General features: G+C 47.7%; 1 protein-coding gene across 1 annotated transcript in view; it reads left to right on the plus strand.

Annotated features, from left to right (window-relative positions):
• LOC118476679 (receptor protein kinase-like protein ZAR1) overlaps positions 1-13,531 on the plus strand; it is a 37,716-nt gene extending 24,185 nt beyond the window's left edge. The window contains exon 2 of the mRNA XM_035966239.1: positions 12,579-13,531. Within this exon, the coding sequence (XP_035822132.1) occupies positions 12,579-13,222 (644 nt within the window). The 3' untranslated portion in view covers positions 13,223-13,531. The remainder of the gene's footprint in view (positions 1-12,578) is intronic.
• The last annotated feature ends 1,935 nt before the right edge of the window (positions 13,532-15,466 follow it).

The following is a 15,466-nucleotide window of genomic DNA, read 5'->3' on the forward strand; positions in this document are numbered from 1 at the left end:
CGTGATATGTGGCCGAGGTAGGCGACGGAGGCAACCCCGAACGCACACTTGGAGCGCTTGACGAATAGGGTGTGCCGACGAAGCTCGATAAGGACGGCGCGGAGGTGACGCAGGTGGTCGGCCCATGACTTGTTGTAGATCAAGATGTCGTCAAAGAAAACAAGAACAAACCGGCGAAGGAACGGGCGCAAGACGTCCTTCATGAGCGCCTGAAATGTGGTCGGGGCGTTGCAGAGTCCGAACGGCATCACCAGGAATTCATTGAGGCCGTCGTGTGTACGGAACACTGTCTTGTGAACATCCTCCGGCCTCATGCGCACTTGGTGGAACCCCGAGCGCAAGTCGAGCTTGGTGAAGTACTTGGCGCCATGGAGCTCATCCAAGAGCTAGTCGACGACTTGAATCGGGAACACGTCCTTGATCGTCATCGCGTTGAGGGCGCGGTAGTCGACGCAAAATCTCCACGAGCCGTCCGGCTTCTTGACGAGAAGGACCGACGAGGAGAATGCGGAGTCGCTGCGCCGGACGATGTCGTTCTCGATCATGGTCTCGCACTGCTTCTCCAGCTCAATCTTGTGGGCGGCCGGATATCTGTAGGGCCGCACTGCCACCGGCGCGATGTCCGTCTTGAGGATGATGCGGTGCGTTCAGCCACGCGAGGGAGGCAGGCCCTTTGGCTTGGCGAACACATCGGTGAAGGATGCAAGCAGCTCGTCGAGGAGGGGCTCCGTCACCGAGGCAGAGTGGATGTGCAGCGGTGTCGGCGGTGCGACGGTGCGCCAGCAAACCTGCGGGTCCGCCATCGTGAACTCCATGGTCCCGGCGGCCACGTTCCAGACAATATCACCAAAGGTAGCCAGCCATTGAGTGCCTAGCACCAGGTCATAGCCGGCTAGGGCATGATGTACAAGTCGACCGCGAACGACCGACTGTCCTATCGATGACGATGGGCGCCTGACGCAGAATGCCTGGCCAGTCGATCCGTTCACCGTTGGCCATGGTCGCAGTCAGCCGAGACCGAGGAGCGACGGGCAAGCCGGCCCGCTGTGCTGTCGCCTCGCCGATGAAGCAGTGGGTGGAGCCCGTGTCGATGAGAGCGATCAACGTGGTCGCGCCCACCTGCACCTCGAGTTGGAGAGTGCCGCGCACTGGAACGCCGACGACGACGTCGAGAGAGTAGACGGGTGCCTCCTCAGTGGGCTCGTCCTCAGCCAGCTCGACGCTGTCGATGTAGAAGATGCAGCGGCAGACTCTGTTGTGGCCGCGGGAGTAAGGCTTGTTGCAGTTATAGCAGAGGCCGAGGCGGCGCCGTTCCGCCTGCTCCTCCATCGAGAGGCGCTTGCCCCCGCCTCGTGGTGGTGGTGCGCCGGTAGTGCCAGGGGCTGCGCCTGGGGTGCTGGCAGCGCCTGGACCACAGGCTCCGGCTGGATGGGCGCAGGAAGGGCCGCCAAGACGCCTGGACGTGGCGCGGGCGATGTGCTGAGCGCGCGCGGCGCAGCCTTGCCGGGGTGGAGTTGAGACGGTCCAACTCGACCAGTTCCAACGCTCGTGCTAGAGTCATGGCCGTCGCGAGGGTCTTCGGCGCGTGGATGCGCACCTGATGGCTGAGCGGTGGCAGCAAGTCGCCGGTGTAGAGCTGCACCCGCTGGCCTTCCTCGAGCCGGCCAGCGCGAGGGAGGAGCGCCTGGAAGCGGTTGGAGTACTCCTCGACCGTCCCTGTGCGGCGGCACTCAGAGAGCTCGAACAGTGGGGTGGACCGCAGCACCGGTCCGAAGCGCTGGTTCAGGAGTTCCTTAAAGCGCCCCCATGGCGGCGTGCCCTCGTCCTTTTGGAGCTGGATGAACCATAGTTGGGCCACATCCTCAAGGTTGTACGACGCCATCCACACCTTCTCTGACATGGTGCGTTGCTAGCGGAAATACGACTCGCATCGATTGATGAAAATCAGTGTGTCGGACTTGCCGTCGAAGCGCGGAAAGTCCATTTTCTGGAACCGCGGGGGGCGATCCGTGTGGTGCTGGCTGTCGTGATGGGTGCTGGAGTCGGTCGACGATCTGACCTTCTCCTTCATGCCCGCCATGTCGGTCTGCATCTTCGACATGGCGGTGGTCAGGGACTGGAGCATCGTCATCACCTCGGCCATGGTGGCTTGATCGCATCGCCCATGGTTGACGGTGCAGACGTTGCCGTGGACGAAGAGGAAGGAGATGGAGGCGGCGGTTGGAATGGTGGAGAGGCTGAGGATCGACGAGAATGAGATACCAGGTTGTCAAGGGCAGTGAGCCCGAGGGTAGGAGGACCTCGACTACGTAGATCGTAGCCGCTGCCCGTGATGGCCGGCCGGGTTATACCCCCTTTCCGCCGTTCTTCGTCGGTGGGTTATTCCCCTGCCGCCGGCTTAGGTAGAAGAAGAGAGAGGATTAGATGGTAATATCTTTCTTCGTTCCAAGTGTTTGATTATAGCATATTTATAGCCTCCGACTCAACCAAAAGGAGTAACAAACTCCACTAATTAAGGACTAACCAAAATAGCTAAAAGATCTCCTACTTTCCCTCCTAACAAACTCCACTAATTAAGGACTAACCAAAATAGCTAAAAGATCTCCTACTTTCCCTCCTAGCCACTGCTGGCGGCCGTGCCCTGCGTGCTTGCCGCGCGTGCAGCAGCGCGTTCTCGGGCTCGGCGCACGTCATGGGCCCTATGGCGCCTGATATACACTTGTTTGAACATGACAGAGGGGTTGCCCATACCGTAGTGGTTGTAACAGGGCTTCGGTATGGGGAAAAATCTGATTACGGGATGCGTCAGCGCTTCTGTAGTGGATGACGCCTGGACGTCCTTTGCTGTAGATGTCGAGGTCGAAGCCGAGCTCGAGCGAGGCAGAAGTTTTCCCGAGGTGACGACTGAATCCTTCCTGACGTGTGCCACAGTTGATGGAGTGGCCTCCTGCGGGATTCACGGTGGAGCAGGTAGCCGAGGCCGAGCTCGGTCGAGACGGAAAGCGGTACCCGAGGTCGAGCCTAGCGTCGGGCGAGACGAAGTTTTTGGCCCGAGGGCCGATCTGCGCTTCTGTCGCACTAGATGTCCCGTCAGGGGATGGCAGGCGGTGTGCGCGCACAGCGGCTCATGCGTAATCATGCTGCTGGGCTTGGACAAGACCGCAGTCTTGTTGATGTTGTACACTTGTTGCACTGCGTAGGGTAGGTATGCACATTGAATGCGGGTGTCCCCCGTTGGACTTTGGGCATGCTTTGTCCTTGTCGCCTGAGACGGACTCGGGCGAGGTGGATTTGGTGGCCCTAGGACGAGGTAGCCTTGGGCGAGGCAGAGGTGGAGGACCTGAGGCGTGAGAGGCTCGGGCGAGGCGGAGATTTGCTCGGGCATATGACTGACTCAGGATCGAGCCTGGGTGCGTTGAATACTTTGAAGGACCCTCCGGGAGTGGGCTCGGTCGGGATGGTGCCTTCTGATGGGGGCCTCGGGCGAGGCGGAAACCTAGTTCCTTGCTTTCGGAGGACATGCCGGGGCAGAGAATCTTCTTAAGCGCGTCTTAAGGGTATGATCCGAGTACCCCTAATCATAACACCCGACAACACGCCTAATCCGTTTGTTTATTTGGGCTGGCGGGCACCATAATTTTATACCTTTTGACATATTGATCAGAGAACCATGGCCGAAAAGATGCAATCCTAAACGGTCTTTATGTATTAGAGATCTAAATAGACTTTTTGATTGAAAGAGCCGGTGACCGGCATCAGACTAAAGTTCTTATTTCGGGAGCAAGGCGATTTATGAAATCTATTGTTTCTCGAAAGACACCGATAGTACAAGTGCTTTTGGTTTGTGACCTTCACCAAAAGGTAAGTGTGTTGGCGTCTTTTTGGGCCAAACACCAATGGTTCCTAGATCATGCTTATGGGGAGCCGAGACCTTGGGGACCTCTCTGCGAGGTGCCGGATGGTCCGCGATTTGTCACGTGGCCGTCCGTGTGTAGGTCACCGTCGAGCAGATAACTACGCTCTTCTTTGCAGGGCGCAGACCATCCACGTGTAGGCGCAGAGGGCTTCGTTTATAACCTAGATCTCACTGCCCGGGAGGGACCATGTCGGGGAGGAGAGATTGTAAGGTTGTTTTGGGATCGGCAGGCCACCCAAAGTGCTTCTAAACGACATAGAGTCGAAGAGAGGTAAAGATTGAGATTGAGAAACTACAACTAGAGCTATGCTACATCTACTCCTAATGCATGATAGTGTATATAGATTGGTTCGACTGGATTGTGTGTTCTCAATCGGCCGTACCCGTGCATATATATAGGGGGGATGTCTGGGTCTGTTCCTAGGCGAGATCCAACATTTTTCGGTGAGTTTGTTAGGATAACTACGCACGGTATAAGGACTTCCGTCTGAACTAATCTATTCGCGGACCGTACGGGCTACTCCCGTGGACCGTCCGGGCTACAAGTCCGGACCGTCCAGGTGCCAAATTTGGTGTTCAACAGGTACAATTAGGTATGTTTATTCCTCAAAGACCGAGTTTCTGAAGAACGTGACCTTGTAATTGTCTTTATTAAGAAATTGTAGTTTTTTATTACCGACTGGAATAAAGATTACTGGAGTATACTCTGAATCTGTAGTAGGACATGTGTCGAGCTAGTGGTCAGGGCCGTACATGGTCCAGTGCAAGTGGCCTCACTGCACTGGGCCCCTAAAAATTTGAGGGCCCCACTTTTTATGTGTTGGATACTTTAGGTATGTCTAAATCGGTGAGATATACTCGCATACAGAAAATGAACATGAACAGTTATACCGCTTGATACAAAGGCATAGGATAGAGTCGCCGCCGATCCTGCGAGGCATAAGGTACCTATCACCGATCTTGATAGCTCCTATATCCAGCACGTCTTAGTAGTCACCTCTATAGTCAACACATAACATCAACATCTAATAGAAAATTAACAAGGTTGTAGGCAAGAATTTAAACCTTACATGGGAATGTGGTGACTCCGTTCACCAATCACAGATCCGCGAACTCCGCCGCGGATGGCGATTCCCATCTCCCCTTCCCTCCTCCCTTGGGAAGACTTGGCCGCCGTCTCCTTCTTCATCACCGGATGAGTATGGCGTGTGGATCTCTTTTGTTCACGACGCTCTCTTCTTCATTTGGTTCTCGGGATTGGTCTGCTTTGAGGTGCTCTTCTGCTCCCCCTCTCTCCTCCTACTTGGTCTTCTTTGTTTCTTCAGGATGGATCTGGCAAAATTGGATTTTCGGCCGGGGACAATCTTCGAGGATGATATTCGGCGCCGCTTAGCTTCTCCAGTGTGTCCTTGGCGTCCGAATCTCCCCTCGACCTTTTGGCTGGTCATCTCTTTTGGTCGTTGCATATTCATGCTAGACACGGTTTCAGTTGGTTATCTTCTTCAAGCTGCTCTAGGAGGTTTTGCAAAGGGTTTCAATGTATCTCAGCTATCTGATCGGGTTTTTCGCTTCTCGGTATTCTCCAAGGCCGTTGGTTTTCATGTCTACAATTCTAAATGCATTGATCGCTCGGAATTCAGGGCTTTCTTCAATCTATGGAATCATGGTGGACCGAATTGGACTCATGAATACAGGAAATTCATTCAGGAAGAAAATGCCAATTGGTGGATTATTAAGGCCAAGAAGAAAATTTCTTTTGCCAATATTGTTAAGCTTCCTCCCCTATCTGGTGCAAATGCTATCCCGATTCATCGTAGAAAGGTGCTTTCTCATTCTGCTGGGAATTTTGATGAGACAAGATTTTCTGTCTTCAAACGATTGGGATCTTCTGTTCGTTCCTCAAGATTACGGGGCTCTCGAAATTTCTTCAATGCGATGAACTCGGCAATTCCCATGAGTATTCCTCCTCGTCGGACGTTTTCCATGGTGAGTTACTCTAATCATAATGGAGGCGTGATTAGCCGCGGTCATCGCGGGCGCGCTGCTCGCCAGGATTCAAATTCAATTTCAAATTTACCTAGACCTCGTAAGCTCCAATGGCGACCCATTTTGAGGAATGGGCCTTTCGCGTCTGGGCCTGGGCCTGCGGCCTTGGACATCTCTGTGACAACTGGATCGTCTGGTGGGGGGCCCTTCGGCTTTCCAATGCCACTTTTTGTAAAGTCAAGGGACATTTGGAATTATTTTGTAATTTAAAGAAAACAGATTTCGGATTTCCTCTATCTTCGTTCCCTTCCTTTCAGAGAAGTTCCAATTTGGAAGGGACGTTAAAATTCCTGGACTACAGCTCTTGGTTCCGCCCTCTCCCAGGGTCCCTGACGGTTGGGCCTCCTAAGTTTGGTTGCTTCGAAGAGTTCGCCAAGGCGGTTTTATTAAAAAAATCTGAACAGACACCTATCGCGTCCCTGGAGCTCTCGCTGGGTGTCACTTCACCAAAACCCCAAACCGCTCTTTTGCCTCTAGTTCGCCGGCGATCTTTGGACTCTCTTGCAATGGCGTACCGGCGTGTCGACCCAGAGCCTTTCCTCCCGCCAGGCTTCAGCGCCATGGCGGTTCAACATCGTGAAATCATTACCAGGTCAGTCTCACGGAGACTTCCGCCAATGCATGAGGATTGGGCGATTATTAATATTCATCCTTTACCTGAGCATGAGGTCTTATTTCCCGCGGTCAGAGATGTGATTAGGGAATATTTAGTGGAGCACCAAAGGATAAGGGTGAGAGATATTCAGCGTTCTCACTTGGGCGAGGTGCTGGTGCAGTTTCACAGTGTTTTGGAGCGAGATAATCTTGTTTTGCTTGGTCCCCAACAGTACCTAGATGCTACTTTCACTGCTCTTCGTCATAATGATGCTTGGAACCACCGGGCTCTTTTTTTCAATCGTGAATGTTGGCTGATGTTACTGGGCTTCCCTTTGGACTACCGCTCTTCAGAGTACCTGCAAGCAGCTATTGGTTCTTTTGGCAGGTTGATTCTGTGGGAGGAGGATCGCCATAATGTCACCAGGACGTTGCTTCGTGTCCGTGTCACTTCTCTTGAAGAAGTCCCTCAGTTCATTGTTTTTTCTGAAGCAGATGGTTTCATTGGGGATTCCTGGACAGTTCAGTGTGAAATCATCCAACAAAACATGCTTGGTGGGCAAGCTCAAGATGAGGACCCAGTTTCGGAAGCTCCGGAGGATGGTCAACAACTTCCTCTTGTTTTTTTTGGTTTGGGTCAACCTCTGCTACCAGCTGGCCTCGACCTCAACTTCCCGCCAGTTCCTTTGGGAGGTGAAGTGCCGGCCCAACATGAGGACAACGTTCAGCGGGAGTGAGATCAATGGATCGAAAATATACAACCTGAACAACAGATTCCGCAGCCCATTCAACCGAATGAGCAACAGATCAGTAACCAACACTCTGGCTTATCGTCGGACAACTCCATAGGTCCCATTCAGGATGCACCTCTTCAGAATGGCCACATTTTAGAGGTAGGGCCTGTGGTGCCAGGGAATGTGCCTGATGTCCCTGCTCTAAATGCTGCTCCTATTAATGGGCCACAAGAAGTTGATGGCCCAATTATTCAGTTGGACCCTTTTGCTGTGAATGCTGGCCAGCCACCAGAAGCTCAGGAGGGGGGGCATAATAATAACCATTTCTTTCACAATATGGAAATGAACTTCATGTTCGCTCAGGAGTGGCAACCAGATCAAGTGTTTCAGATGCACTTGGAGAGGAAAAGGTCTGCTCAGCTTTACAGGATTTGGGCCAATTATTTTGCTCCAGTAGGGAACCCAGACATTACAGTGAAGATTCCCAAAAAATGGTCGCCCTTTTTCCTTTCAAATTTGCTTCAGCCAGAATCTTTTAACTGGTCCACATCCTTATCTTTTGCCATTCCCAAGGGCTGCCCGAAGGATAATTTCCTAGATGATGTTCTCTCGGAGGATCCACAGCCACCAAACACTGAGCACGAAGAGAACAATTCTGGTGTCCCTGGCCCGACCATTGTGGAATCAGAGCTCAGAAGGAGTAAGCGCCTGAAAGACTCCAGAGCTGGGTTCAGACAGGGTTCTTGCCCAAAAAGGAACTGTCTGATGTGCCATCATAACTTTGATGGTCCCCCATCTCTGTCTTCCAAGGTGACCCGGAACCTGGGGGCCAAATTCTGTAACATGTTAGATGAAGACTTACCAGACAACAACTTGAAGAAGAAGAAATTTTCATCAGGATCTGTCGGTCCAAAGAAGACAAGCAAAAAGGACAAAAAATGAGAAGAATGAAGATACTAATGATGAAGACAAAAAATAGGTTGAAGAAGTGCTGGTTGGGGACTTGCTATTGTCTTTTGAAGTACTGGGTTTTTTGGCTGGTTAATCTCAGGATTTTATGTTCCTCGGTTGGCACCTGGGTGTGCTTGTTTTCTGCCTGTGATACTCTTTCGTTTGTTGATTGGCACATGTTTACCCACCCAGTGTTTGGGTTTGGGTCTCTTTCTGGCAAAAAACCTTCAAGTTTACTTAATGAATAACTTTAATGCTGCTAATTATTCTTAGTGGTCTGTCCTGAGCCACAATGTAAGAGGAATTAATTCTAGTGTTAAATGGAATGGCATTCGTCTTGCAATTCGGGAATCTGGCTGTGATGTTATTTGCTTACAAGAAACCAAAAAGGAACTTTTCGATACAACCTATCTAAAAAACTTCTGTCCTAATCATTTTGATTCTTTTGCTTTTGTTCCTTCGGTGGGGAACTCGGGTGGCTCAATTATCATTTGGAAAAGTTCAAAATTGGCAGACAATGTTATTTTTCAAAATGATTATGCTCAATCAGTGAAATTCATATCCAATTTATCGGCATGCTCATGGATTATTATGAACATTTATGCACCATGTACTCCTCAAGGGAAAATAGATTACCTCAACTGGCTCTATAATATTATTATGCCATCAGATAAACTTTGACTTCTTGTTGGTGATTTCAATTTAATTCGGCGACCAAAAGATAGGAATAAAGCTGGGGGCAATATTAATTTAATGTTGAAGTTCAATGAAGCAATAAGTAACCTAGATTTGGTTGAAATTCCCCTCCACGGTTTATCCTACACCCGGTCGAATAGACAGCGGGAACCCCTCCAGAGATTAGATTGGTTCTTCATCTCACAAGAATGGTCGATAGTTTATCCAGATACTTGTGCAAAAACGATGCCACGTGACATCTTCGATCATGTGCCTTGTCTGGTTTCATTTAAGTCCAAGGTTCCTAAACCTAAGATTTTTAGGTTTGAAAATTTTTGGCTGGAATATGAAGGATTCATGAATATCTTTCAAAGCACGTGGCTTGGCCTTCCAAGTCTGCCTGATAAAGCAAAAAAACTTAACAGCCGAGTTTAAGATTACAAGGAAGGCTCTAAAGGATTGGCAGATATCATTACCAAAAATTGATAAAACAGTGAGTGATAACAAGTTGCTATTTGAGTTTATAGACAATATTGAAGAACACCGCGATCTTTCTATTGAGGAATGGAACTTCAGAGATATTATGCAGAACAAAGTGGCTGAATTGCTAAACATTCAGAAAATTTATTGGAAGCAACGAGCGTCTATCAAATGGATCACTGAAGGAGATATTTGCTCGCGTTTTTTTCATGCACATGCCACGGTAAAACACAAAAGAAATACAATTGCTTCTTTGACTGATGAGAATGGGATAATTCACTCGGAGCATAATCACAAATCAAATCTTCTTTGGGATGCTTTCAAGAGTAGACTGGGATCTTCTGATTTCTTAGGTATTGATTTTGACCTAACAGACCTTTTAACCAGAAACGAAGATCTCCAATGGTTAGATTCTCCATTCACTAAGCAGGAGATTGACAACATTATCAAATCCCTACCTTCCGACAAATCCCCTGGTCCTGATGGGTTCAACACCAATTTTATTACAAAATGCTGGCACATCATTGCTCAAGACTTTTATGACCTCTGTGAAAAGTTTTATCAAGAAGAGGTTTGCCTGAGAAGCATTAATGGATCCTTCATTGTTTTGATTCCGAAGAAGGATAATCCGCAAAAAGTGGGAGATTTTAGGCCAATTTCGCTACTAAACAATAGTATGAAAATTATCACGAAGCTTCTGGCAAATCGACTGCAAACAATGATGACACGGTTAGTTCACAGGAACCAATATGGTTTCATAAAAGGAAGAACAATTCAAGATTGCTTGGCTTGGGCCTACGAATACATTCATTTATGCCATTCCTCAAAAAAAGAAATCATTGTGCTAAAACTTGATTTCGAAAAGGCGTTTGATACTTTAGAACATGAACTGATTCTGCAGGTTCTGACTCATAAAGGATTTGGTACAAAGTGGATTAACTGGGTTCGAAATATCCTACATTCTGGCACTTCTTCGGTGTTACTCAATGGAGTCCCAGGGAAAACCTTTCATTGCAAGCGAGGAGTCAGACAAGGAGATCCTCTCTCACCGCTGTTGTTTGTCTTGGCGGCTGATCTTCTTCAGAGTATTATGAATAAGGCCAGACATCTGAATTTTCTTCAGCTTCCTCTGCCAGCTAGTTGTGAACAAGATTTTCCTATTGTACAATATGCTGACGATACTCTCTTGATAATGGAGGCCTGCCCGAAGCAGTTATTCTTTCTTAAGGCAATTCTCAATCCCTTTGCAACCTCAACTGGTCTTAGGGTCAATTATAACAAATCAAGTATGTATCCGATAAATGTTAACCCTGAGAAGATGGAGATCCTATCAAGAACTCTCAATTGTCAGACAGGTGCAATGCCTTTCACTTACCTTGGATTGCCTTTGGGTCTTTCAAAGCCTAGACTTCAGCAGTTCCTACCTTTAATCCAAAGAATTGAAAAGAGATTGTCATGTACTTCCAATTTTCTATCTCAGGCTGGGCGTTTGGAGTTAGTAAACTCGGTGTTTTCAGCCTTGCCAACTTTTTTTATGTGTACGCTCAAAATCCCAAGTTCTATCATTAAACAGATAGACATTTACAGGAAGCATTGTCTTTGGAGGGGGAATGACACAAGCTCAAAAAAGCCGCCGCTGGTTGCATGGTCCACGATTACTAAACGAAAAGTCAGTGGAGGACTCGGGGTGATACGCCTAGAAACTCAAAATGATGCTCTTCTCCTAAAATTCTTCCACAAGTTCTTCAATAGTCATGATTTACCATGGGTAAATATCATTTGGAATAACTACTATACGCCTGGCAGACTTCCTGGTCATAAAAGAATTGGCTCCTTCTGGTGGAAAAGTATGTTGAAACTTTTCATAATTTTAAGGGATTGGCGTACCCAATCATTGGCAATGGTAGATCAATCCTTTTCTGGGAAGATCAGTGGAATAAGAGTATTCCAAGTCAACAATATCCAGAATTATTCTCTTTTGCAAAAAGCACAAAACTTTCTATCGCAGAGGCTAAAGAGCAAGATCACTTATTTCGTATTTTTCAATTGCCTATTTGTGAACAAGCCTACGAACAGTATTTGGAGTTACATGTAGTCTGGGAGCAAATTGATCTAAGCACTGTAAAGGACCGATGGAGATACATATGGGATTCAGACAGTTATTCAACAAAAAAGGCCTACAGACACCTAATGGGGCAGACACAAGTTCATTCTATTTACAAGTGTCTATGGAAAAACAAATGTCAACCAAAGCATAAAGTTTTCTATTGGTTATGGCTTAAAAACAGACTCAACACTAGGAATATGCTGTAAAGGAAAAACATGACACTAGAGTCATATTCATGTGAGAACTGTTTATGGCAAAGGGAGGAGACTCTTTATCACCTGTTTCTCAGATGCAATTTTGCAAAAGCCTGTTGGAATACAATTGGCATACCCCCCCCCCAGAATTGCTCAACCAGAGGAGGCCTCGGCAAATCTCAAGCAACAACTTAACGTTCCTTTTTCTATGGAGATCATTATACTCATGACATGGAGCATTTGGAAAAGTCGAAATGAATGGTTATTTGAAAACAAAGACCCTTCAGTACATCACTGTAAGAATGAATTCAGCAAGGAATTACGGACGGTTGTACACAGAGCGCGAGGGAAATATGACAACTCAATTCCGAACTGGCTGGATCAGTGGCAGCAATAACTTTTGTATTGCTCTGGTCACTCTTTGTAGCTCTTTAATTAGATCTTACCAGCTAACCTCTAACTCTTGTAATCACGCCGAGTTGTACCTTTAAATTATTAATAAAATTTAACAGTAGGGGTTTCCCCTCCTGATCTTTCAAAAAAAATTGATTCCAGCAGCATTATGTATGTATTAGCCAATGAAACACTAGTATTTTTAATGACGTCACTAACGATTACAATAAACTAGGCCCCATTAATTAAATAATGTATTCATTTTGCTAGGTATGTAGTAGTTTAATTAATTATTTTGTCCCTAGTTCCTCGTGAAATAGAGATCAATTTTATCGTCACATCTTTAAAAATTACAAATAAGATTTGTATGAAAAGCGAAAAAGGCCGCCTCAGCCTGTGTTTCGCTCCAAGGGCCCAAAAAATATAGGTACGGGCTTGCTAGTGGTGTTGGCTGATTGCTTACTCTGACAAATTGCCATGGCTTACAGGTAAACCTGGGTTGATGACATTCATCCCGTTGCCATGGGAAGCCCGAATAAAGATCATGAAAGGAGTTGCCAAGGGGATGTCTGTCCTGCATGAATTCAGCCCCAAAAAGTATGTCCATGGTGACTTGAGGCCAAACAATGTCCTCCTTGGGACAAATATGGAGCCGTTCATTTCAGATTTCGGCCTTGGGCGACTTGCAAACATTGCTGGCGCATCACCATTTTTGCAATCAGACCAAGTTGAATTAGAAAAGGAGCAGATTCAGCAAATAGATGCCTCAGTGAGCCCTCTCATGAGCAAAGGGTCATGCTACCAAGCTCCGGAAGCGCTGAAGACACTGAAGCCCTCCCAGAAATGGGACGTTTACTCCTATGGCGTGGTGTTGCTTGAAATGATCACTGGCCGGTCGCCCTCTGTTCTCTTGGAAACCATGCAGATGGATCTTGTTCAATGGGTCCAATTCTGCATCGAAGACAAGAAACCTTCTGCCGATGTGCTGGACCCTTTTCTTGCCCAGGATTCTGAACAGGAAGGTGAGATGATCGCAGTGCTGAAAGTCGCCCTTGCATGCGTTCAGGCGAATCCAGAGCGGAGGCCGTCGATGAGGCATGTTGCGGAGACCTTGGAGCGCCTCAATGGTTGACGCTAATGAAGTGTTCCCCTGATAAAGTTGTGCGATTTTCGGTGGAATGGGTTCTAGAACTCAGTTGTTGGACAGAAGCCTAGGAGGAGAGGGCATGATGCTGCCTTAGTGTACTCCATGTAAAATTATCATTTCCCTAGTGGCCACTGACTGTACTGGACTACTGGGTTGTTAACGTGTGAGGTAGTAGCTAGTTAAGGTAATTAGTTTGCTGTTGAGACTTGGAAGGTGGTAGTATCGCGTGCTTACTTAATATTGTGGGTATATGAATAATGAATTAGTTTAACCATTTGTGTGCTCTCTGTTATACTAATTGTGTATCATCTTGGGCATTTTCTTTGGATAACGGGACCGTGTTTAGGAATATTCTTATGATGGAAGCTCAAAGCATGTCTGGCCCATGATTAAAGGTGGCGTCCGTAGGCTGGGACTCAAAAAAAAAAAAGGAAAAAGAAAAGGAGAGCAATGCTGGTGTTGATACAGTTCATGAGGGGTAATTCATATTTCTACTTTGTTTTGCTTCGTCAAAACTGGCTTACCCGGCTTAACACTGATAGCTGCGCGAAGTAGTTTTAGGTAACGCAGTAATTTCATAGAAAATCTGTCAAGGGCCTTAGAGTCTAGGAAAGGGGTCCTCGGCTACGTAGGTCGTACCCTCGGTCCGTCTTCTCCGGTGAGGTTTTACCCCTCTTCCGAAGGCTTGAGAGTGGTAGGGATGAGGGAGGAGATAGCTGTGTTATTACTTATTTCTCACAGGAGCCGGCTACAAGGCTTTATAGCCTGAGTTGCAACAGAAAGCAGAAACTAATCTCCTATGATTTAGGATCTCCACTAAAGGAAAACTAATCTCTATAATTTAGGATTTCTACTAATCTCTTTCCTCTTCTAGCCGGCCTTCCTTCTCTAGAGGTGGCGGCTGTATGCCCTGTGGATTCCTTCCTTCTAGCCACTGATTTCCTGGCTTTCCTTTTCTAGTGCTGGGGTGGCCTTGGCTGCTGCTCGCTTTGCAGCGCGCCTCACGTCCCTCGCGCGCCTCCGACGGTTATAGGGGAGACCCCACATGACATCTCTCCCCCCTTGACTCTCGCTCGTCCTCGAGCTGAAACGACGGGTGCTTGGCGATAAATTCTTCCCAGTCTTCCCAAGTGGCAGCCGAGGCCGGCTGACCCTTCCAACGCACCAGCACCTCCTTGATCCCCCTTGCGAGGTGAGAGCGCACCACCCGTTCAGGCTCGGGTACCACCGCTCCATGTAGCAGCTCAGGCAGCTCCGGGGTTGAGGTCGGTGGCGCGCCCACCCATTTCTTTAAGAGCCCCACATGGAACACATCATGAATCTTGGCCTGTGGTGGTAGGGCGAGGCAGACCGCTACATCATTGATGATCTCGGTGACGCAGTAGGGCCCAAAGTGTAACACCCCAGTGTCACTAAGGGTTTCTTCTCAGTGCTAACTCAAGACCATTATCACATGTGAACCAAATTGAGCAAAGGACATCAAAAATTAGGAGCAAAGGCTTAGTTAAGTCCTTTTCATCTTAAGGATTGTTCCTTAATCATATTATGCACCTCAAGGTGAGAAGAATTCACAAACCCTAAATTACACTAAGTAGGCCATTTAAGTGCAAAAAGGGAAAACTTGTAAACAGATTTTGAAAAAAACACAAAATTATGATGAGAACCAAATAACAAAGTTAAAGTACACTAAATAAACTACAAAATGTAGTAAGAAAGTTTGATCAGTGGAGCTTTGCAAAATTCTCTAAAAGACCCCTCAAGCTAAACTTTCAAAAGGAAATTCAGAACTGAATTTTTACCCCTTTATGAAGTTCAGCCGTTTTCTCTGTTTTCCAAAACTCAAATCTACAAAACCCAAATATGAAAGTCGCGCCAAATTACCTTGAACATACTACTGGTAAAGTTTGAAATCAAACAAAAACCGTTTGACACATGTTGACTCGACTTTAGTCTCAGTTTTCAACCGAGCGACAAACCCAACTACGCCCCCTCGTATCTCGCGAATCCGAGATCAAATCCACTCAAGTGTTATAAGAGAAACAAAGAGTAAACGACAAGGAAGAAATCGTGTGCAGGGATTCGGAAGAGTTATGAGAAGATCGCGAGCCAATTAGCGTTTGAAAATGACCAGACCGAGCGAGGCCACGTGTTCGATCGCTTGCCTGACCGGCCGAGCGCGGACTAGCCGCGGCAGCGCGCGTCCCGCGCGTGGTCGCCCCACCTCGCGCG

The sequence above is a fragment of the Zea mays genome, chromosome 3 (genome assembly GCF_902167145.1).
Source record: "Zea mays cultivar B73 chromosome 3, Zm-B73-REFERENCE-NAM-5.0, whole genome shotgun sequence".
NCBI lineage: Eukaryota > Viridiplantae > Streptophyta > Magnoliopsida > Poales > Poaceae > Zea > Zea mays.